Genomic DNA, 22,274 nt, shown 5'->3' with positions numbered 1-22,274 from the left:
ACAGGCCAGCCGAGGGCCACGTGGGGCGACAGAGGCCTCTCGAGGGCGCAGTGTGCGGCGGTCACACAGGTTCGGGCCGGGCTGCCCCCGGGGCCCGGTCCGCAGCTCACCTCCAGCACAGGGCCGTGGGCCCGCGTCCCAACACCGAGAGCCACGCCCCCCACCGCGGGGTCGCACAGTAAATGGATCAGGGCACCGGGACCAGAGTTATTAAAAGTGAAAAATCTTCCAGGAGAAGGTGGGGGGTTCTGGGAGCCTCTGTCTCCCGCAAACACGTAATGAAATTTAAATCGAATCTGGTTTAGAATCATTTACCTTTTGACACCGTGTATCAGCACACTGCGCATCGGCCGGGAAAGCAAATCACCCTTCCAGCAGAATGAAAAATTACTCTGTCTCTTCCGATTTCATGTTAATTTTCAAATTTAAACGACCCCCCGGGCTCCCGGCTCGGGGTCAGCCCCGAGGGGCCGGGGGGCGGCAGTGGTCCGGGCCGTCCGGGGGTTTCCTGGCCCGCACTGCGGGCTCGGGGCCCCCTCCTTCCCGGGCCAGGACGGGTGCTAACGCCCCAGCCGCCGGCTCCTCCCACTGGGCGGGACAGCCGTGCTTCCCTTGTCCTGGGGTGCAGACCTGGCCTCCGTGTCCAATGCAGAGGGGCGAGCTCTCTGCCCCTCGCAGTGACCGTCTGCGCCACACTGTGGGGGACGCTGGGCAGACCCTCCACTTTATGGGGTCCTGGGGCAAACATCGTCTTCGTGGGGGAGGGTGTAGTTTCCTCACCTGTAAAGGTCACGGCCCCCCAGCCCTCGCGGCCCCTGAAGGGTGTCGTGGGGCCGTTGAGGTGCCTGCTGGGCAGGAGGGGGTCACTGCTGGGACCCCAGGTCCCCGTGAGGTCTTGGTGGCGATGACGACGATGGGGACGGATGGGGTCAGCGGCCGGGCAGCCCTTCTGACCGAGTCACTGACCTGCACTGACCCGGGGGGAGCCCCAGGGGCAAGCGGCCCTCTGCTCCCCGCCCCCCCGTCATCACAGACCAGTGACTGAGGAGGGGAGGCAAGTGGCCCATGTCATGGCCCCTGCAGGTGGCTGCCGAGAACCGCGCCAGCTCTGGGGCGTCGGGAGGACTCGGCTCGAAGACGCCGGCGCCCCTGGGACCACAGCCGTCTCGCTTCGGAGCAGGGGGGCGAGCGGCCACCCCTGAGGCCTTGGCTGCGGTCGGGGGCGGGGGACATGCTCCGTGCCGGCCCAGGCCTGTGCCCCCGACCGCCCCGGGCAGGGGGTGGACATCCAGCCGCCGTCACTGAGAGAGGCACTTTAATTCTGTGGGAGCCCCACGGCCGGGCTGAGTCCGGAGCCTGAGTGCTCCCACGCAGCGGGGCAGAGGGGATGGGCACCCCGGCAGGGCCAGAGGGACCCGGCTCCAAGTGCCACGTCTCAGGCCACCCCCGGGAGAGGCGGAGCCCGTGGCCCTGATGTGGGAGCCCTGGACACAGGTCCACACAGAGGGCCTGCAGCACCCTCCGCCTCAGAGCCCGGTGCCCTGAGTGGCACCGAGACTCAGAGAGTGGGACCCCCCTCCCGACCTCCCAGCCACTGGTCTCACACCCCAGTCCTCGGTGCCCGGGCCCTGCGCCCAATCCCGGCTCGCCCCAGCTCCGGGCCCTGGAGGACGGAGAGGCAGCGGCGTGCCCACGGCGTGCGGGCTGGGGGCCCCGCAGGGAGCAGCCGAACGCCCGGCCCGGCTCGGGGGGTGTCCCGGAGCCCTATTCAACCGCCGGACGCGCCCGCCCAGCCCCCGCCCTGGGGACCGTGGCCGGCGTCCAGAGAAGACGTGGGGCCTGGGCCCCTCCGGAGGCCGGCTGCTATTTCTCAATTAGCCGGCCAGACAAAGGCGCTTTTCACGAGGGCCGTCCCCCCCACCCCCGGGCGGTCACGTGGGAGCGTCCCCAGGCTGCAGACACAGCGGCTTTGCCGGGGTCTCGCCCCCGCCGTGCCTGCCCGGAGAGGACGGGCCGGGCCGGGCCGGGAAGAAGGAGGCAGGGGTGGGAGGCGGCCGGGCACCGGGCTGGACGCGCCCTCCGGCCCCTCTGCTGCCACCACCGTGGGGCCCGGGGACCCGGTGTCCGGGCAGCAGGAGGCGCTGCTCCCCACGGGGCACAGTCACGGCCTCAGGGCCTGCAGTCGGGCCCAGGCAGCAGCCCGGGGTGTCTGCGCAGTCACAGGAGCCACCGGCGCCCCGGGCGCAGCTACAGCGCCCCCTGGGGCCCCGGTCTGGTGGGGCAGCTGGCGCCTGTACCCTCCAGCCCCACCTGGAGCCCCCAGGCCCCCGGAGGGAGGCAGGAAGCAGGGCGGGGCTGGGTGCGCCCGCAGAGGTGGGTGGGTGGGCCCAGGGGTGCTGCCTCCTTGTGCCCAGCCCCCTCACCCCCGCCCCCGCAGGACCAGGACCCCTGGGTGGCCAGGCAGTGGGCCCCGCCCGGAGCAGAGCCACGGTCTGTGTCTCCCTGCTCGGGGTGAGAAGGGACAACCGCAGGTCTGCTGACGGGTTCCAGAATCTTCCTCCGGATGTGCCCGTGCCTGGTCCGAGGGGCCTCTGGGCCTCTGCCTCATGGAAGCTGTGAGGTTGGGGGTTTGCGGGGCCACCCGGGGGCCTTCCCTGGCGGCAGAAGAGGTGACAGGAGGTGACCGAGTGTTTAGTGGGTGGGGGCCCCTCTGGGGTGACCGGGGTCTTGGAGAACGCGGCAGAGGCGGTGGCCACGCGACGCTGTGACTGCCACACGCTTACGAAGCGCACACTTCGAAACGGACGACTTTGCGTGTGAAAGGAATCTCTCCGGAAGCCGCGTGGACGGCCAGACTCTGCAGGGGGCAGGGCGGGGGGGGGGGGCGCTTCCTGGAGGCCGCCTCGCCCTGCGGGTCCTGCACGCGGTGCGGGGCGTGGCCCCCTCCCCCCCCCAAGCGCTGGCCTCTGCGGGTGGGCGGCCCCACCCCAGAGGGCGGGGCGTCCCCGAGGGGCGGGCTCTGTCTCCGAGCCCGACACACCGAGCGGGCGGCTGTCCCCTTCCCGCCGCCCCGAACACCACCGCCCTTCCTGCCGTGCGCGCTGCCTGCACGGGTATTAGCCTCGCTTCCGTCCGGCGAACCCGCGCGGCCCGGAGGTGCCGGGGACCGGGACGGGGGCGGGGAGCGGCGAGGCGCCGGCGAGGCAAGCGGGCGCGCCGTACGGCGAGCACCGGGAAGGGTATCGGGAGAAGCCGTTAATACGCAGTTAAAAAATTCTTAATCTCCCCGAGCATATGCTGTTCCGCCGAATTTTGATCAACTTAGATGTAAAACCTCTCCGCGCCTCCACTCGGGTTTCGCCGCCATCTGGTTTAATTAGTCCTCGGGTAGCAGCCACCGCGCTAATGGGGCCACCGCGGGCCCACCGCAGCGCGGCTGCCGCGGCGCCGCACTACTCCAAGGTCGTCTCTCCGCGGCCGGGAGGTCAGGCGGGGGTGGCGGGGGGCGGCGGGCACGGGGCAGGCGTGGCCGGTACCGGGCGGGCGGGGGTCTCTGTGCTCAGGCCCCTGGAAGAAGGACGCCGCCCACAAAGACTGATGGAGACCTCAAGGGCGCGCGGGCTGGGGGCTGGGGGCTGGGACAGGACCCCCCGTGGGGCCCCGGCACCTCCTGCTTGGAGTCGGTCATCCCCCACCCCCACCCCCTGCAGACTCCGATACCCGTGCTATGCACAGGGTGGGTGCGCTGGAGGCGGGGCTGGGGCAGGCGCCGGCGAACCCCTAAAAGTGGAAAAAACAGCACTGGTCTTGCACCGTTTGCAAGTGAGAGATGACAGTCCAGCTGCCACGGCAGCCCCGTGATGGCCACGTGACGTTCTGAGAAGGCCCTCAGGGGACAGAGAGCCACACACCAAGAGGAATTTCCCTTGTCGCTGTGCCTGCCGGGAAGCTCGGTCCCAGGAGCTCCCAGAGCCCAGGCTGATGTGTCAGCATCTGGGATCAGTCACCAGACTGACAACAGTGAGGGGCAGGCCCAGCACAGAAGCCACCGGAGGGGGAGGTCCCAGGACCCTGGCTACAGTGCCCCAAGATGCTGGGCCAGGTCCCTGGAACAGCGGCTGAGCACACGTCCCCTTGATCCAGCACGCTGCTGAGGGACGCGAGATCGCTGCCCCCCATCCCCCGCCACACTGCGCACGGGACACCGCGGACCCCACGGGAGAGCTCAGGGAGAGCCTGCCCTCAGGGTCCCAGGAGAGCTGCGAGGACCGCCGACTGCTGCTGTGACCTCGGAGTGAGAGGTCACAGGCCCCAGAGCTTTTCTGATCGATCTGACAGTGCCCGGGTGCCGCAGCATTAAATAACCTGTGGGCCTGCTCACCACAGTGGGGCAGGTGCCGGGCGGCGTCCCTGACTCCACAGCGCCCCCACCTGGCCGCGGCCACGCCCCCTGAGATGGAGGGTTTCAGAGGTGCTGTGTGCCTTTCATTTCTGACACCCAGGGACTCGGGCCAGTGTGGGGCCACCTTTAGGAGCTCGGGGGGCCCCCCAACTGGCAGCAGAGTGAGGGCCCTTCCGAGCCCCGAGACTCTGTCCCCAGGGAAGGGACCCAGCTGTGGTTCTGTCTCAGCACCACGTGCGTTAAACTAACCCTGACAGACGGCCGTGGGACAGAGCAGAGAGGGCAGGCCTGCGTGCAGACGGGGCCCCCGGCGGGGGGTGGGCCTCCAAGGCAGCGGCGAGGACAGCGAGGAGGAGGAGGGCACGCGCTCACCCGCCCATGAGCGCTGGGTGCTGGCTGACCCAGTTTGCTGGGGCAGGAGCCTGAGGCCGGCTGCCCAGGTGCATCTCCCCCGGGGGCCCGCAGCCGGGGCAGCTCCCTCCCTCTAGTCCCTGCAGGAAATGAAAGCACCCACAGGCCTGATGGGCCGAGGGGGCGATGCCCACGTGGGCACCAACCACGGCACCAGCCCCTGGCCACGTGCTGACCAGCTCACCCTCCGGGCTCTCCCCAGCTGCCCATGACACGGCACCTCGGCTCCAGAGGAGCAGAGCCACGCCGGGCTGTGTTCAGGGTCCTGGCCAGCCCTACAATCACGTGGTGTCACCACCAGGCGTGTCTGCACCACAGGACCCGCCTCGGGCCCGGCTCCATCGAGTCAGGGGAGGTGCGGGCCGGGCTGGGCCGACGTGGGGCTCTGGGTGGACACCCGTCCCCAGAGCACCCAGAGTTGGCCTGGGCCCTCACCATGCCGTCTGCCACCCAGAACCTCTCGGGCCCAAACCCATGTTGGGGGCAGGTGGGCATCTCTCCTGTGGCCCCCAGGTCACCTCGGAATGAACTTGGGTGTAGCGTCCTGGCTGCAGCGGCTGCCTGCCCGGCCCTGCTGTGCCCAGCTCTGTACCATACAGCCTTTGCACCCCATGCCTCGTCCCCAGTGGGCAGGGCCCTCCCTGCCACAGGTGGGGGAGGGGAGGCCGAGGGAAGCTGCCCTCATCCGCATTTCAGTGGACTGCACTGTGGCCCTGCCCTGCGTACTTCCTTCTCTGCCCGCTGGAGGGCAGCGCTGGCCAGACGGGTTTCACAGTGGGGCCCGGCCAGCAGGGCGGCCTGCTGGAGGTCCCCGCGCACGGGGTCACACACTGTGTATTCTGAGCAGAACGCAGCAGGGCCAGCACGGTTACTCTGGGTGGCAGGACCAGCAGATGAGGACTGGCCACAAGGACCTCTGGGGGCCTTAAATTCGCTCAGCCTGCCCCCTCGGTCAGAGGATTGGACAGGGGCTAGAGGCCCTTCGACCACCCAGGTAGAAACACTGAAAGCAGCTAGTACTCAAGGTCAGGGTCACAGAAGCAGACACCTTATGTCCATACTACCCCTGTGAGTGAAACCAGCATCAGAGCCTCGTTCATACTCAAGTGTAAATGACTGACGGCGGCAGCTGACTTGGGCTGACGAGGAGACAGAAGGGCAGGCCCACCTCTGCGGAGGACTTCGTGTGAGCACAGACAACAGGAGTGGGTGTGGGCCCTGCTGACACTCAGGGGAGCTCAGCACACACGGGGCCAGGGAGGCCAGCAGGACCGTCCCAGGTGGCAGGTCAGCTCACCGCGTCCACCTGTGTTGCACACGGGAGAGGACGGGCTGAGCCTGCGGCCGGACGTCTCACTGCGAAGGCTCCACTCACATGCAGCTCGGGGTGGTGAGGACCCAGGGGCACCGGCTCCCCCAGCTCCAGGGGTCGCGGCCACGCTGAGCGTCTGCAGCCACAGGCGGCCTGGCCGCCACTGACCCCCAGCCCAGCGCAGCCTGCCACTCGGGTTCCCTCCAGTGTGACAAGTGACCCTTCGATGGTGCTCAGCAGCCCCCCCCCCCGTGTTTTTGGGAAGCTCCTCCCGCCATTGCTGGGGCCAAACCAGGCACAAGGCGACACCTGGCGAAGGTTCCAGGCCCGGTTTGGGGTCAGCTGGAAACCCGGTGTCCTGGGTCTAGGGTGTGCACTGCCCCCACCCTCCGGGTCCCTCCGGGTGGGCAGCACTGGTGTGTGGAGTGGACAGAGACCCTGGTCTCCGGTCTCCTGCCCGCTTCTCAGGGTGGAACAGGAACCAGCTACCTCGCCCCCCCCACCACCCCCAAGACCGTGCCGGCAGCCTGGGGTCTTCCACGGTCTCCATGACGACAGCATCGGGTGCTGCGTCCTCTCCACGGGCCCCTGGGCTTCCAGCGGGCGGCGGCCAGGGCCGCTGGCGTCTGCGAACACGAGTCCCCGCGCCTCCGGACCTCCAAGGCCAAGGGGGCAGCGGAGCCTGGGTGGGCAGGTGGGCGCTGCCCGGCACCTGCAAGTGGGTCCCCTTCTGGACGTGCTCTGTGCCCATTCCACCGAAGCCCGGTCTCCGGGGACAGGTGCCAGGTGCGTCACCCGGCGGCTGACAGAGACCTGGCGGCTGCTCCCCCGACCGGAGTGTGCCGACTCGGACGCAGAGGCTGCCGGCTGCCCCTCGCTGACGTCCCGTCGCTCCGGTGACGAGTTTTGTTCTGGCTCCGGGGGACCCGTGTCTCACAGGGTGGGGTTCCCCGGGACGCATGTGTCGGGGTCTCAGCGTGGAGACACCATGCGGGGTCCTGATGGCCTGGGAGGACCGGGTGAGCGGGACTCGGGCCTCTGTCCAGGAGGCAGGAAGGACTCGGCGGCCCCCTGCCCCCACCTGTCACAGTGGTGCGGCGGCCCGGGAACATCCCGGAGCCCCAGGAGCCCACGCCCTGGGCGGCCCGAGGACGGTGTCAGCTGTGCTCCAGACGGGCCCTCCGGCGGGGTGGCGCTCCAGAACAAAGATCAGTGGAAACACAGCCGGAGTGTTTTCCTGAGCCCAGCCACTTTGAGACAACTTCTGAGACATTAGCATTTTAGGTGCTAAGAACCGTGACATGGACGCTCTCCAGAAAGCTGCTCCGCTCCCTGCCCAGAACGCAGCCCACGGCTCGCAGCCACAGGCGGGCGTCACGACGCTGTCCTCGGCGCCGGGTGACACCACACACACCCCAGATCCGGAAAACCCACGAGTGTGATTCTCCCTCAACGCCCCCCGACACCCGCTGCTGGGAGCCCGCGGGCCCAGGCACAGCACAGCGCCCGCTTGTGTCCAGCGGGGCTTAGCCGGCCGGGGAGACCCCTCCATCCCCTCGCCAGCCGGGGGCCTGGGAGCGAGTGGGTGAGCTCAGAGCTGGCCACCGCGTGGTTCTGGCTTGGAGATTCCTAAGCGCCATCCGCAGCCCTGGCGTGGAGGTCAGGGGCCGCCAGCCACCGCGCTGCCGGCCAGGACACCGTGGTGCGGCCCCGACGGCTGGATGTCCGAGACACACAGGCAGGCAGACGGGACCGGGTGGGGGGCCTTGGGGGGAAGGGATGCCCCCCAAGTTTGGGGCTACAGCCGCCCACCCTGCATCTGCAGGACTCCGTACTGGAGCTGTCCGTGAACCTGGAGGTGGCGCTGGCGCTGGGGGCCTGGGCAAGGTGTGGGGGCGTGTCGCCCACTCTGGCAACGCCCACAGGGTGGGTGGCAGCCCAGTAGCCTCAGGACAAGGAACTTCGGTGACCCTGGAGCACCGGCCGCCTGGCCCAGCCGGCCCCCAGCCCACACGGGGGCCTTCACGCAGGGGAAGGAGAGCCACTCGGGCGCCCCAACTCTGCCTGGCTGCCGCACCCAGCCCCCTCCCAGGACACCACTTGGGTGCGTGGGCCTAGTGTTGGCCCCTAGACATGCAGGTGGGGGGGGCGAGGGCTTCTCCCCGCCCCCCCAGCCAGCGTTCACATGCACCTCCGACGTGCGTGCACCTGTCCCCAGCCCCAGCTCCCGGGTCCCTGGGCTGGAAAATGGAGAGGCTGGCAGAGCTCAGCCCTCGGTGGGGGGCTGTCTTCCCCCCACCCCACATCTATGCTGCCTCTCCCTGGCCCCTGGGCCCCCGTTCCCCGGACAGGGGAGCCTGGACAGAAGGGTGTCCGGGCAGCCAGAGCCGCCTGCACTCAGCAGGACCCGCCAGGCACGCCCAGCCGCGGGGCCTCCCCCAGAGGTGGCGCATCTGAACGCAGGTGCAGGAGGGGGCTGACACCTGCCTGGGGGATGGAGCTGGGCTCCCCTCGGCTGGAGCGGGAGCCGGGCCTAGGTGCCCAGGAGGCGGTGAGCACCGGCCCAGGGCGCGGCACCCAGGAGAGAAGGCGTCTCTTTAACCAACCCACGCGGGTCTGCACCCACGAGTCACCCCTGCTGCCCAGTCCTGCGGGCGGGGGCCGTCGGGAGGAGGTGGAGCAACCCGGACGGCACCACCGACGGGGCCGCCACAGACGGGGCCTCCCCTCCCCCGCCCCTGAGAACTGAAATGAAGGCAGCGCCCAGGCGGCCGAGGGTCCTGCCAGCAGAACCCTCCGGAGGGAAAAGCACTCGCAGTGTCCATTCCTCGGGCTCTAACGAGAACTCTCCGGAAGCAGGCCCAGGGGCCCGGCCGCCCGCCGCTGGGAAGGGCGGGTGTAGTGAGCACGAGAGAGGATGGCGGGAAGGGGCACAGCCCTCCCTGCCGCGCCGGATCGGGGACGTCTGGTCACCCCGAAATGGCGCTGTCCCCACCAGCAGCGCGGTCACCTGTGGGAGACGGGACTCTAGGGCACAGAGGAGGGGCTCGGGCCGGCGGGCCACCTCCGGGACCCGGGAGAGCCTGGGGGTGCGCAGTGACGGCCTCCACGCCCAGCAGGTGGGCGGCCTGGCCCGCGGCCCCGGGAGCGGCCAGGGACGGCGCCTGGGCGGGGCCCTCCACCCCCGCGGCAGAGCCCGCCGCAGGCGGCCCCGGGGGGCGAGGGGCAGGAGCCCCAGGAGGTGGGGGGGCTCTGCCAGGGAACCCGCCCCCCAGGCCCAGGCCGCCTCCCCGGGGATGCCGCTGGCACAGGACGCTGGGACGGGGCCCCTGTGAGCCACGGGCCAGGGATCCCAGGGCCCGCTCCCCTCACCGGAGAACCAAGACCGTCCACTCCGGGCTCCTGCCAACCGTGTTAACAAGCATGGGGGTGCTGCGGAGCCTCGGGGAGCCCCTGCCCCGATCTCGGGCGATGGAGAGACGAGAAGTGTCCTGATCCTCTGCCAGCTGCTCCCCGGCTCCAGAAAGTGGAGCCACACCGACAGCTGCCCTGCTGCCAGGGGGCGGGGGGGGGCGGGCACAGGGCCTGGAGCTGGGGGCTGCGAAGCGTAGAGTGTGGAAGGCAGCGCAGGCGGGCACTTGGCGGGCCCGTGTGGCCTGCAGGACCCCCAGGCTGGCCCAGGGCCCTCATAGAAGCCAGTGGCGCACTGGGGCGGCCACCCCCAAACCAGCAGCCCGGCGGGTCCATGAACAGCCTGCGAGGCAGCACTTGGAGAGGACGCCGCACACAGGCCCTGCTGGCCACGACCACCCCCAAACCAGCAGCCCCGCCGGCCTCCCCCCGTCCTCGGGCCCCTCCTGTCCACGCCCCCAGCACACAGGTGACCGGGTCCACCTCGCGAGTCCGCCTGTCACCCGGCTGCCGTCCGCGGTGCCCTGGGTGACAGGTGGCGTTCTGCGGAGTTTATGAACTCCGCCGGAGCACCACGTTTTAATGCGAAAACGAGCCCTTCCACACCGGCACAGCTGCGGAGCTGCATAAAGAAACGGGGGTTTTAATGATCTGCTTTTTTGCCCTTTCCTAGAGCCACATTATCATAACATTTTCCCATAATTACGCCATAAAAGTCGCCTGAAAATACTTCAGGCCACAAGAGTTGATCTGCATATTTCATCCTGTGGATGTTGGAGTGGCGGGTCCTGAGTGGGGAGTTCCCGAGCGGGAGCCAGCCGGGAGGCGGGCACGCCAGGCCAGTACGCGGGCACGCGGCCCTCGGGCCTTGCCGGGTCGTGGGCCACCCCCCCCCCCCCCCCCCCCCCGTGGCAGCCCCAGGGACGGGGACAGGACGGGACCCCGGAGGGGCAGGGGAGGGCAGGCAGCCTGCCTGGGGCCACCATCACCCAGAAGGACAGGGTTCTAGACCTGCCCTCCCCCGGGGCCCTGCCCGCTGACGCCGGCCGTGGAGTTCAGCTCGCAGGGACCCCGGCGGCGGCGGCAGCAATGGCAGCGACATCGGGGAGTCTCTCTGGGGCCGGGAGGCACAGACCGTGCCCAGGCGGCCCTCGGCAAGAACGCAGTGGGAGAGAAGAGGAGGAGCGGAACCCCGTCCGAGGCGGCCCCCCACGAAGCCCCCGGTGTGCCCGACGCCCCCCCCCAGAGCCTCAGAGACCAGACGTGAACAGCAGGAGAGTGACGCGCCCCCATCTCTCCTAAATACGCAATCAATTGCATTTATAAAGGAGGCGCGGCACCGGGGGCCCACGCTCGGTTAATATTCTAACGGATTAAGACAATGTTGAAGCTGTTTGTAATTTCGTGTCGGAGCTGCTGCAGGGGGCACGGGGTTCAGCCGGCGCGAAGGCACCGCTCGATACTGACTGGGCACGGGTCCGCCCGGCCCTTCGACCGGGGGACGCCCCGCCCCCACGGACGCCCGCTGCGTCTTCCTGCGCGGCGAGCCCAACGTGGCGTGCGCGAGTCCCAGTCGAGGTTTAGGGTGACGAGGCTCTCACCCCCCTGTGGCTGCGAGCGTCCTGGGCGTCACCACCGCCAGCACGGGGGAGGCCGGAGCGCAAAGCCCGGGGCGCAAGAGCGGCCCCGCTGCCCCCGGGGGCCCCGTCGGGGTGGGAGAGGGAGGCCTGAGTCAGCGCCTTCCAAGCCTGGACGGCGGCGGCGGAGGCTTCCCGGGACCAGCAGGAGGCAGCGGCGGCGGGAGCCCATCACTCCTCCCTGCCCACGGTCCCTGCTGCCAAGGGGACGCGCCCAGGGACCGAGGACGCCTCTTAAAGAAAGCCCCCGCCCCCCGCCCCGCTTCTGCTTTTCCTGGCAATTCTTCCCCAACAGGAGAAAATGACAAGGCTGTGTCACTATAGCAACTAGCCCCACGGGCGGGCGGGCGCGCGCGCGGGCTGCAGGTCTGTCTCCGGCCAGAGGGGGGAGCCCATCGCCCTGGAGATGGATCCGAGGCGCCGGCGGAGGAGGGAGGCCGGTCCCCGGGCCCAGCACCGCACAGCACCCGCTCCCCGAAAACCAGGCCGAGGAATAATCCGGTTTTCTCGCCGCCGCTGCACCAGGAAGGGAGCGCCTGGCGCGCGCGGCAGAGACAGGCTCCGATTGACGAGGCCAGGCGACCGAAGAATCCTGGAGGAGACGGATCACTTTCCCTAATTAATATGATACAAATGTATCTGCTCCCCAGCACGGAAACGCGGCGAGTAATAAAAATCCTGACTGATAACAAAAACAATTTACAAACAAGGGTGCCGGCTATCCTTCATCTGGGCTCTCCCGGGAAGGAGAGCAGAAGCCACAGGGGCCGCGGCGGCTGCGTCTCCCGGGCTTTAGCAATTCTTTAAGAAACAAAGTGTATATTTCGTTCTCCAGGACCGCTGTTCCGGGCTGTAAATTATTGCTGTGTCTGTTTTCTCCTTCCGTGAAATGCATTAATTTCTCCAAGTGCGTGTCTGGGGTAACGGGTGCGTCTGTCACTCGGCTGCGTGGGTCCGGAAACACCTGGGAAAGGGCAGGCGGCCGAGCTCCTGTCACGGTGATTTCCGCCGCTCCGGACACCACTGCTCCTGGACGGACAGACGGACGGACAGACGTCCTTGTCGGGTGGGAGGGCCGTTCCCAGAGAGCGGGAGAGGCCTCCTCCAGGCGGGCCGAGCAGGTGAGGCGGGTGGCGGCTCCCTCCCTCCCCGGAGCGGCTGGCGGGTCCGGCCTCTGCTCAGACCCCTGGGCTTGGAGTGGGCGTCCGGGGAGGTGTGAGGGCAGGCGGTGGGGGAGGACTGGGCGGAAGGACGGACCGCTCGCAGCAGGGAACGGCGGGGAGGAGGAGCCGGCGGGCAGTGCTGGGCGTGTGTGGTGTTGGAGCCACAGGGCAGGGGTGTCCTGCACTCGGCAACAACAAGGAGCGACTGCTCTTTCCCACCTGGCGGACGGCCTCCAGGCCGGCCTGCGGTCTCCAGGACTCCGCTGGGCCCAAGGACGCCGCCGCCAGAGCTGGCCAGGGATGGCGCCACAGCCCCCTCCCCACACACCGAGGAATGAGCCCCTCTCCCCGGGTGCCACCAGGAAGGGCGTGCAAATGGCACTTCCTCCGAGTGGCGGGAGTTTATCTGCAGTTAACCCTCTCCGTCCACGAGGAAGCTTCCCCAGGGCCCTCGGGTGCCCGGGAGCACCAGCCAAATGGCAAGGGGTGCGGGTGGGGGTGGGGCGGAGCAAACGTCTCTCAAACCCCAGACCCGCTCCCAGCGCTGGGGCTGGGAGCGCTCTCCCGGGGGCCGTGCCGACCGGGATTCGGGGACACAGCCCTCTGGGAACCCTCCTGCTCCGTGACCCCTCCCCACGCGGTGCCCAGCTGTCCCCAGCAATTGCAGGGAAACACGCCACCACCCTGGGCCGAGCGAGAAGCTTCTGGCCCCGGGCGCCCGGCTCACCACGCGGTTCCCGAGGGCTGGGCTGTCCCAGGGCTCGGGCGACCACACCGGGGCCCCGGGCTCCGTGGTGGCCCACCGCATCCCCATTCGGGGAGAAGCGAGAGGCTCGGGCTGCGAGCCAGGACAGCCGGGCTGCGAGGTGGTGGCTGGGGAGGGAGGCTCAGCACTGGCCATTTTTTTTTTCATTTTAAAAGAATGTATATTCCGCCCCCCCCCCCCCGGCCGGTGCCCATGTCGATTCCCCATGACAGGTGTTCCCCAGCACCCCTCCTCTCACCCCGTGGACACGGGGAGGACCCGGAGCCCGAGCCAGGCGGCCAGCCGGGGAGCCGGCAGCCCGCGCCCTCCCGGCCGAGCCCATGCCCAGGACGCTGGCCGCCCCCCACCCGCCCCACCAGCTGCCACCGCAGGCCTGGGGCTCTGGCCGCCCACCCCCGCTCCAGTCCCGGGACGGTGCCCCAGACTCCACACACACACCCCATTCTCCCAGACGGAAGCCTGTTCCCACTTACCCACTTACCCGAGCTGACCCTGAGCCGGTGCCAGGTCCCCCACGGCCCCCAGGCACTTCAGCCCTGGCCTGAGCCCCGGCGCCCAGCAGCCCGCGCCCCGCCCCCCCTCCCCGCCCTGAACCGGCCGCCGCTCGTCGGACCTGCTGGGTCACCTCCTCAGACCCCCAGGACAGGACTCAAGAAACGGCCGTGGTGGCTGCTTAGCCTGTCCAGGCAGCCCAGCCCTCACTTCTCGATTTTTGAGAAAGCCCCGGTGAGCCTGCTGCTTCCCAGGAAGCAGGAGCTCCAGCCCCTGTCCCAGCCCAAGCCTCGCTCCCCCCCCACCCCCCCAGGCACCCCTCTCAGGGCTCGGCGGCCGCCGCCGCCCCCCCTCCTCCCCTGGCGGGAGTGCAGCCGGCAGACAGCGCGGGGCAGGGTGCTCCGCGGACCCCCCAGCAGTGCAGTCCGCCCTCCTCGGACCTGCTGCCGCCTCCGGAGCGCGGGGCGCGGCCGGGAAGTGTCCGCTCCGCTCGGATCGCCGGCCTGGGCCGGAGCGGCGGCAGCGCGCCGGGCAGCCGCGGGCATCGCTGCTCAGGGACGCGCCGCGCCACCCGGGGCCTGGCGCCCGGGCCCTGCTCCGGAGTCCGGGGAGGGAGTCTCGGGCAGCCGTGCCGGCCTCCGAAGTGCCCGAGCTCGAGGAGGCCGCGCGGACCCTCACCCTCCCGGCCCCGCGGAGGGCCGGCTGGAACGCGGGGGGACGGTGCGCCCCGAGACCGCAACTCCACACAGACTCGGGGCGGCCCGCGAGGCGCCGGCCGGGGCCCCAGCCAGCGGCGAGGGCCGGGGCCCGGGCTGGTGGGGGGGCCGTTCGGGTGCCCGACCGCGCGGTACTCACTGCAGTAGGCGATGAGCAGGCTGGCCAGGATCATGAACGCCCAAAAAGTTGAGGACATGCTGGGCAGGGCGGTCGCATCTTGCCGGCTGCTGGTCCTGGGCGATGGCGCCATTGAAGCCGCGGCGCCCGCGCGGGGGGCAGCAGCGCGTCTCAGCAGCCGGCCCTGCCCGCGCCCCCGCGCCGGCCTCCACGTGCGGGCCCCGCGCGCGCCATCCTCCGCCGCCGCCGCCGCGCCCGGGCTCCGGCCCAACGCGCCCCGCGCCGGCCCACCCCGCGCCCGCGCCGCTTCCGCGCCCGCGCCCGTGCCCGCGCCCGCCGAGCCCGGGGACGCCGGCCCCGCCACCCTGGGCGTCGCTAAGCGCCGGGGCTCGGCGCGCCAGCTACCAATGCGAGGGAAGAGCCCGATGCGCGTGCCTGGAGCCGCGGGGGCGCCGCGGGGGCCCCACGCGGGCCCAGGGACTGGCGGGGGAGGCGGGCGGAGGGACGCCGTGCCCGATCGGAGCCTGGGGATGGTGCGGGCGTCCCCGCAGCCAGGGCGCCTCGCAGGGAGCCGGAAGTTCATGGACTTGGGCGCCCTCCTCTTGCCCCCGAAGGGCCTGCGAAGCTGGGATAGCAGGTCGCGCCTGGGGTGGACGCCCCGAGTTGTTCCGAGGATGGGGTGCTTTGGCCCCCTCATCCCTGCTTCTGGCTGGGCGTTGGCGTCCCCGGGAGAGTGTGGCTTGGGACCCGGGTCCGAGCAGAGTCCGCCCAGGCCAGGCAGGAACACGCCTGTCTCCCGTCCCTGTGCTCTCTGCGTTAGCCGTGGTGAGCCGGCCCCTCACGCATCTCCCCACCAGGCCCCCGGCTCGAGTCTTCGGCCCCCGTCCAGGGGCCGGTCCCTTCGAGGGGGACTCCCTGGGCAGGGTGACAGAGACTCCGTTCGGGCCCAGAGCAGGTGTCACCACAACACGGGTTGGTGTCCGCGAAGAGCGGGAAGGTGGAGGAAGTGTGTTTCCCCGGGCTGGGGGCCCAGCGCCCCCCCCCACCCCCCATCCTGGGGGCTCAGCGAGACGGCTGCTGGCCGGGTGCTCAGCGGGCCTCTGGCCCCCGGCCCGGCCCTGGGGCTCTGGCTCCTCCGGGACCTTCAGGTGCCTGAGTGGCCGAGAGAAACGCACCCTCCCGGGGGGGAACTTGGAAGGTCTTCCGGGCCTGCGTGAGGAGGGGAAGCCCGGAGACCCCCGAAAGGGAGCCCGGAGCCCCTCCCAGGATCCAGTGGAGGGCCCGGGCACGGGACTGACATCGGGGAGAAGCAAAGGTGGTCACGGCGTCACCCCTGCCCCGGGAACCCTGGCTGCCTGGCTTCTGAGGGACCGAGTGGCTGTCAGGTGCAGACAGCTCCCCAGAACATGTCCACACACACACACACACACACACACCACGTGTGTACATGTGTGCCACACACCATGCATATGCCACTCACATACACACACACACCACTCACAGACACCACACAGCACGCTCCCTATATGCATACCACGCACGTGTGTGCACATGTACACACGTGTGTGCACACCCCCACACCACACGACATGCACCAGTCACGGATACCACACACCACACTCTCTACGCACCCACACACATGTGTGCACATGCATGCGCACACCACACACCCACCACTCATACATACACACAGCACAGAGATCACACCCTACATGTAGCACACACCATGCATACACATGCACAACACACACCACTCACACACGTGCACACACAACACGAGCATGCGCCACCCGCACCACCTGCACATTCTCCGGGGAGCCCAGGCCGAGAGGAGCAGGCCCAGCGGCCAGGGGACGCCCCCGCTGTCATGGGACCGTGCACAGACGGGTGTCTGGTCAACGCTCTGCTTCCGTCTGGTCCGAGCCCCACTGCCCTCCACGTGCAGCAGGGCCCCAACCCACCTCCTGCACCCCCGCTGGCAGAGAGGTGGCAGCCGGCCCTGGGCCCCGAGAGGGGCCTGCTTTCCGGCCCCAGGGCACCAGGGCGGCTGGGGCGCAGGGGGGGACGATGGGAATGGCTGTCCCGCGTGGCCAGCGCCAAGACGGGTGGGGACGAGGAGCCCACTAGGGCAGGGGCGGGGAGCATCCGCCCCAGACCAGCCTGTGGGGTGCACGGGGTTGCGCCCGGCAGCTTCCAGGACAGTGCTGTTCAGACAGCTCTGGTGCCACACCCAGGACACACACACACAACTGAAACGGAAGTCGCTCCAAACCCCCTTCTCTCCCGGGTTCCCCTGCCCACACTCACTTCCCGAGACGCTGGTGGCCCGCCCCATCGCCCCACCCTCCTGTGCGCCCTCTCGCCCCTCGTTGGGTAGGTGTGGGGTGGGGAGGCTGGGAGAGGCTCCGGACACAGGGCAGGTGTGGGGGCTTGGATGCCGCCTCCAGCTGGGAGCTCGGCCCCTGAGATGTTTGCAGCTGCCCCGTTAGGGGGTTGACGTGTCACAGAAAAACATCAATGACACCGATGAGAGGTTTTACCCGGAACACCGGGAGAGGGACCCGCGTGGTGGGCTTGTGCGAGGGGAGAGGTCACACCCGCTCTGGATGCGGCGAGGGCCCGTGGGGTGTCCAGACACGAGCGGGCGGGGGTGGGGGCGGGGGTGGGCACTCACCAAGGGGACGCATGGGGGAGAGGGAAGTTGGGGAGGACTGAGCCGGCAGGCTGGTGGCTGAAGGCAGCCCCGAGCTCCGATGTCACCTGGGGGGGCAGGGGTGACAAAGCCGGTCCGATGCTGAGGGTGGCCGTTCTGGTTACACAGGCTCAGCCAGGTTCTTGCTAAAACGGGGTTGCGTGAGGACGGGCACCGGTGGGCCGGGGTGGAGAAGGTTCAGGACCCCTGCTGAAGGCCGACCGGGTAGAACTCGCTTTGGGGGAGAAGTCGGGGATGCTGGCTAGTTTGTGCCTCAGACTGAAAACTCCTGCAAAGAGGAGGAAGGGCTCAGAGCCCTGGGCACTTGCAGCCCAGGACCCAGGGCGAGGGGCCGCCTGGACCCCAGGGGAGGCCGGAGAGGGAGAGGAGCTGGGGTGGGAGACGAGACGGGGGGTGGGGGGTTGCTCAGGCCACCCCGCCCGCTGAGGACACAGCCGGGGAGCAGCCCAGAGGCAGGGCCTGCCTCCGGCTCCTGGGCACTGGGAAGAGACCAGGATGGGGGCCGAGGGGCTGGGGGTGGGGAGCAGAGCCCTGGATTCCGTTGCTAGGAAACAGAAAGCCGAGTTCTGGATCCCCGCTGCACCTCGGAGTGACAGCGCGCTGCTGCTGCTGCTGGCTGGTTTGGATGGCTCGCCGGGGCTGACAGGGCGTCCGGTGTGGAGCCCCAGACGAGTTTATCTGAGAAACACGGTGCCACCTTCGCTCCCGGCCGGGCAGACGCAGGCCGGCACTGACCCAACCCTGATAAGACCAGGAGCGTCGCCCACACCAGGGCGGCAGCCACAGGGCCGCTGAGACCGGCCAGCGGGAGGGGTGTCCTGCACGGAGGGGGGGGCCGGGCCCTTGGGGTGCACCGGACATGGACAGGCGGGTGGAGGAGGCATGGCTCCTGGGGTGGTCGGCCAGGGCCCTCGGTCGGAGTCCAGGCAGCAACCTCAGCCCCCTCTGTCTTAGGACACGGGCGTGTCTCGTCCCCGCTCTGCCCTTAGAACCAGGCACCTTGGCGTGGACTTCCGGTCCCTCCGCTCCTCCTCGGGGGTCCCTGGGCTCCCAGGCCGACGGGGGCTCCCAGACGCCCTAGCCCCAGGCTGAGGGTTTCGCTGGGGGAGGTGTCCGGGGGTCTTCTCCACGGCGGGGCCGTGGGACGGGACCCGCACCTCAGGACGAGGCAGGCACCACTGTGTGACAGGCTGGTCTCTGCCGGGGAGGCAGCGGGAGGCGGGCCCCGCTGTGGGCCCCACATTCCTTCCAGAGGCCACTGCCCCCCTCCCTGCTGCCCTGGACGCGCAGGGCCAGGTGGGCGGGGGGGCGGGGAGATGGGCAGGACAGCAGTGGCCCACAGGTGCCGCAGTGCAGCTGAGACCCGGGCTGGCTGCTTCTCTGCAGGACCGCTGTGAGGATGGAGGCGTGCTGGGGGGGGGGGGGGTCCGGAGCCCGGGGGGTGGAACTGGTCGGCGGGTGCTGGGCCGCTGTGTGTGGGCCACGACAGAGACGTCGTAAGGACTCCACGCTTCCGGCTGGAGACTCGGGAGGACGTGTCCACAGGCCCAGGGGGCAGACGCTGACATCGGGGAGACCAGCCACTTCCCGAGTGAGCTTTCGGGCCGGCGGATGGACGGCCGCCCAGGGGAAGTGCACTGTGGGGAAGGGGGCAGAGAAGCAGCCCCCGCCTGAGTGTGAGTGGGGTGTGGGGCCGGGAGCACCCTGGCTGTGCACTCGGCACCCCAACCGCGCCGGGCCGGGGGCCGGCCGGGGCAGCGTGTCCTCTCTGAGACAAGCGACCCACTTCACGGACGCAGCCGGAGTCGTGGCTGCGGTGCTGCGGACTCCACGCCAGCGCAGGCGCGGCCCCGGGTCCCTCGCCCGTGGAGGCGGCTCCCCCAGCCTCTGAGAAGCCTCGGAAGGAGCGAGCACCTGTCGTCACAGGTGCACAGGAGGCTGAGCGGGAGGACCGGGACCTGCTCCCAGTCACGCTGACGGGGGAGAGGGGGTGCCAGGCGGGCAGCTGAGGGGGCTCCAGGGAGTCCGGCCCCAGACACCACGCTCTGAGCCCCAGCCACTCCCTGGCCCCCACCCCCGTCACGAAATCAGGTCCATTGAGGGAGAATTTCGTGAAAGGGAGAGAGAAGGAAAAACCACGTGTCCCTCCACCCTGCCCCTCCGCGTTACCCCCATGCAGCCCGTGTGTTAGCGGCGTTCACACTTCCGTCGCACGCGTGCTCGGCACACCCGCAGTGAGCAGCCTCCCGGGCAGGAGCGAGCCTGGTTCAGTGGGTCTCCCACCCCCCACCCCCCCACGTGTCATTTTCCCAGTAGCCTGAACGCTGGGGCCGCCTACGAGCCGCCACTTATCCCATCCATCATTCTGTATTTGGGGGACGTTGAGACTGGTTCCGGTGTTTTGGTTTTCCCTGTTAAACATCACGGCCATGAACACGCTGGCACATAAATGTTTTTCTGTAGTTACGGTGATTTATAAAAAAACATTATAGGACTAGAATGCTGGGGTCGAAATAAGGACGCAGTGTGAGGGCCTGGCTGTAAGTTGCCAAGTGAATTTCTTAGAAATGCCCCGTTCGCCTCCACTTTCCCCGGCGTAGCTGGGGGCGCCGGCTCCCACCTGCTGGTCTCGGCCTGGACGCGGTCCCCCCGCCCCCGGCGTCGGGGGCCATGGCCCAGGCGACAGCCAGTCGTCCGCGTGGCTTGGTCCGCGCGCAGGCTCTAAGGAGGGTGAGCGATGCTCAGGTGCGCGTCTGGAACATCTCGGGCAGCTGCTCGTGTCCTGGGGCGAGTCTCCTCTTGGCGCCTGCGTGTGGCTTCTTGTTGCTGGTTAGCGAGACGTGTTCACGTGTGGAGTGAATTCCTTTCCACTGTTTGAAGCGTAAGACACACCGAGAGCAGCAAACGAGACAGCAGCAGGTGGGGGCAATCCCTCCGCCCGCCGCAGACCGTGCTCCCGGCTGGCGGCGCTGTCCCGGGCGGGGCTCTCCTTCTGGAGATGCAGATGCGCCTACAGCGGGCGCCTGGGCGAGGGAGGGGCCTCGTCGGCTGCCTCTGTTGTCACGGGGAACAGCTTCACACGGGCGGGCGCGTCCCTCGGGGGTCTCGGGGAAGTGGGGCCGACAGGAGGGAGCGAGGGGCGGGGTCTGGAGGAAGAATTCTGGGCTCCCTGGGGGACCTCAGTCCACTCTCTGATGGCCGCCAGTGGCCAGGATGAGGCCCGCCCGCGTCATGAAGCGTCATGGGTTTTATTCGAAGTCTCCTGGTTTAAATACTGATCACGTCTGAAAAACACCTTCCCTGCGACGTCTAAGCCGAGGTGGAGGTCGGACCAAAGAGCCCGGCACCCTGGCCCGGCTGGGTCCACACAGAGCAGGTCCCGCCGGGCGGCGGAGGGGCGGCCGCGCACCATGAACAGCGCCTGCTCCCCGTGGCCGCCTCCTAAGCGTGGACACGTATGCACCTGTGAACGCGTGACCACGACCAGAGGGTGAACGCGCCTGTCACCGCAAACCGCTGCCACCGCCCCGCGGGGCCCGCCCCCCACGCACGCCGCCTGCTCCCCCGCCGCCCGGGCCACCTGCCGCTCCCGCCGCGGCGCTTCGTCTGCGGTGCTTCCCGGGTCCCGGGAAACACGCGCCCGGGCGGCCGCCCTCCTCCCCTCTGCCTGTCCCGCTCCGCGCAACGATCTCGCATCCGGCCGCGTCACTCACGTCCCTGCCGCGGACAGGCGTCCGGTGCGCAGACGTGACACTTCGTGCGCGAATTCAGCCCCTGGATGGACACGCGCGGGTGCGCGATTTGGGCCGTTCCAGACGAAGCGGAGGTGGAGGTTCACGCCTGCGGGGCTCGGGGGCGAACGCCCGGTGACACCGCCGCGAGGGGCTGGCCTGTCCAGAAAACGCGGGAACTCTCCCCCCCCCCGGGAGTTCCACCCGCCCACGTGCCTGCCACGCGTGGCCGGGTAGGTGCCTCTCAGCGGCCGCCCTCCCGACGCGTGCGAGGTGGCGCCCAGGGGGCTGCGATTTGCATTTTATCGTGACCAATGGCGTCCGGAGTCTGCGCATGTGCTCATTTGCATATGCAAATGAGCACTGGCCCGGCGAAGCACCCCACGTGTTCTACCGAGTCGCTGTTTTTCTGATTTTCGAGAGTTCGTTGCACCTGCCGGAGAGAGTGTGCCATCACCCGGCGGTTCGAGAACGTTCTCTCCTGCTCCCCCTGGTCTGGCAGCGCCGGCCGAAGAGAGAGGTTTTCAAGTCCAGCCCCTCCGCGCGAGTCCTCCCGCTGGCCGCCTCTTCTGGTGTCAGAACCGTTCGCCCAGCCCCGAACCACACATTTGTCGGGTGCGTCTCCCTCTAGAAGCTTTAGAGGGTTTGGTTTCGCATTTCGATCTGTGATTTGTTTGCGGTTCGTTTTTGTCCATAGTATGAGTCACAGAGATAAGTTTTATTTTTTAAAAGATTTTATTTATTTATTTTTTAGAGAGGGAAGGGAGGGAGAGAGAGAGAGAGAAACATCCATGTGCGGTTGCTGGGGGCCGTGGCCTGCAACCCAGGCATGTGCCCTGACTGGGAATCGAACCTGCGACGCTTTGGTTCGCAGCCCGAGCTCCATCCACTGAGCTGTGCCAGCCAGGGCAAGATAAATCTGATTTTTTTTTTTTATCAGCATGGATATTCAGTGGTTCTGGAGCCATTTGTTTAAAGAATTATCCTTCCTCCGCCGGGTTTTCTCTGCAGCTTTGTCAAAAATCAGCAGATGGAGCGGCGGGGCTGTTCCGGGCCCTCGTCTGTCGGTCTGTTGGTCTGTCGGTCTGTCCGTCTGTCCTTCCGCACCGTCTCAGCTGCTGGGGCTTTACATCTGGCGGTCTCAGCCTTCTCTGTTTTTTCTGCTGAAAATGTTTTGACCTTTCTAAACCGTTCGTATTTCTATATACATTTTAGAATCGGTTTGTCAGCTTCTAGGAAGAAGAACGCTGGGTTTTCATTGGAGTCTGACGTCCTGTATAAATCAGTGTGCGTGGTGGGGGGGTGTCACGTCACGGCACTGAGCCTCCTGACGCACGGACTCTGTCTGTCCCTGCACTTTGGCCTCACGGAGTGTCTCCGAGCAACGGTTCGTCATTTTCCC

The 22,274-nt window shown here is 68.6% G+C and overlaps 1 protein-coding gene across 1 annotated transcript in view; it reads right to left on the bottom strand.

The window, feature by feature from the left end:
• TAFA5 (TAFA chemokine like family member 5) overlaps positions 1 to 14,642 on the bottom strand; it is a 93,589-nt gene extending 78,947 nt beyond the window's left edge. Inside the window, exon 1 of the mRNA XM_036019755.1 lies at positions 14,450 to 14,642. Coding sequence (XP_035875648.1) covers positions 14,450 to 14,561 — 112 coding nt within the window. The 5' untranslated portion in view covers positions 14,562 to 14,642. The remainder of the gene's footprint in view (positions 1 to 14,449) is intronic.
• Positions 14,643 to 22,274: the final 7,632 nt, after the last annotated feature.

Source organism: Phyllostomus discolor, chromosome 2 (assembly GCF_004126475.2).
Source record: "Phyllostomus discolor isolate MPI-MPIP mPhyDis1 chromosome 2, mPhyDis1.pri.v3, whole genome shotgun sequence".
Lineage (NCBI taxonomy): Eukaryota > Metazoa > Chordata > Mammalia > Chiroptera > Phyllostomidae > Phyllostomus > Phyllostomus discolor.
The sequence above is the reverse complement of the archived record's forward strand: the minus strand, read 5'-3'. Positions and strand labels throughout refer to the sequence as shown.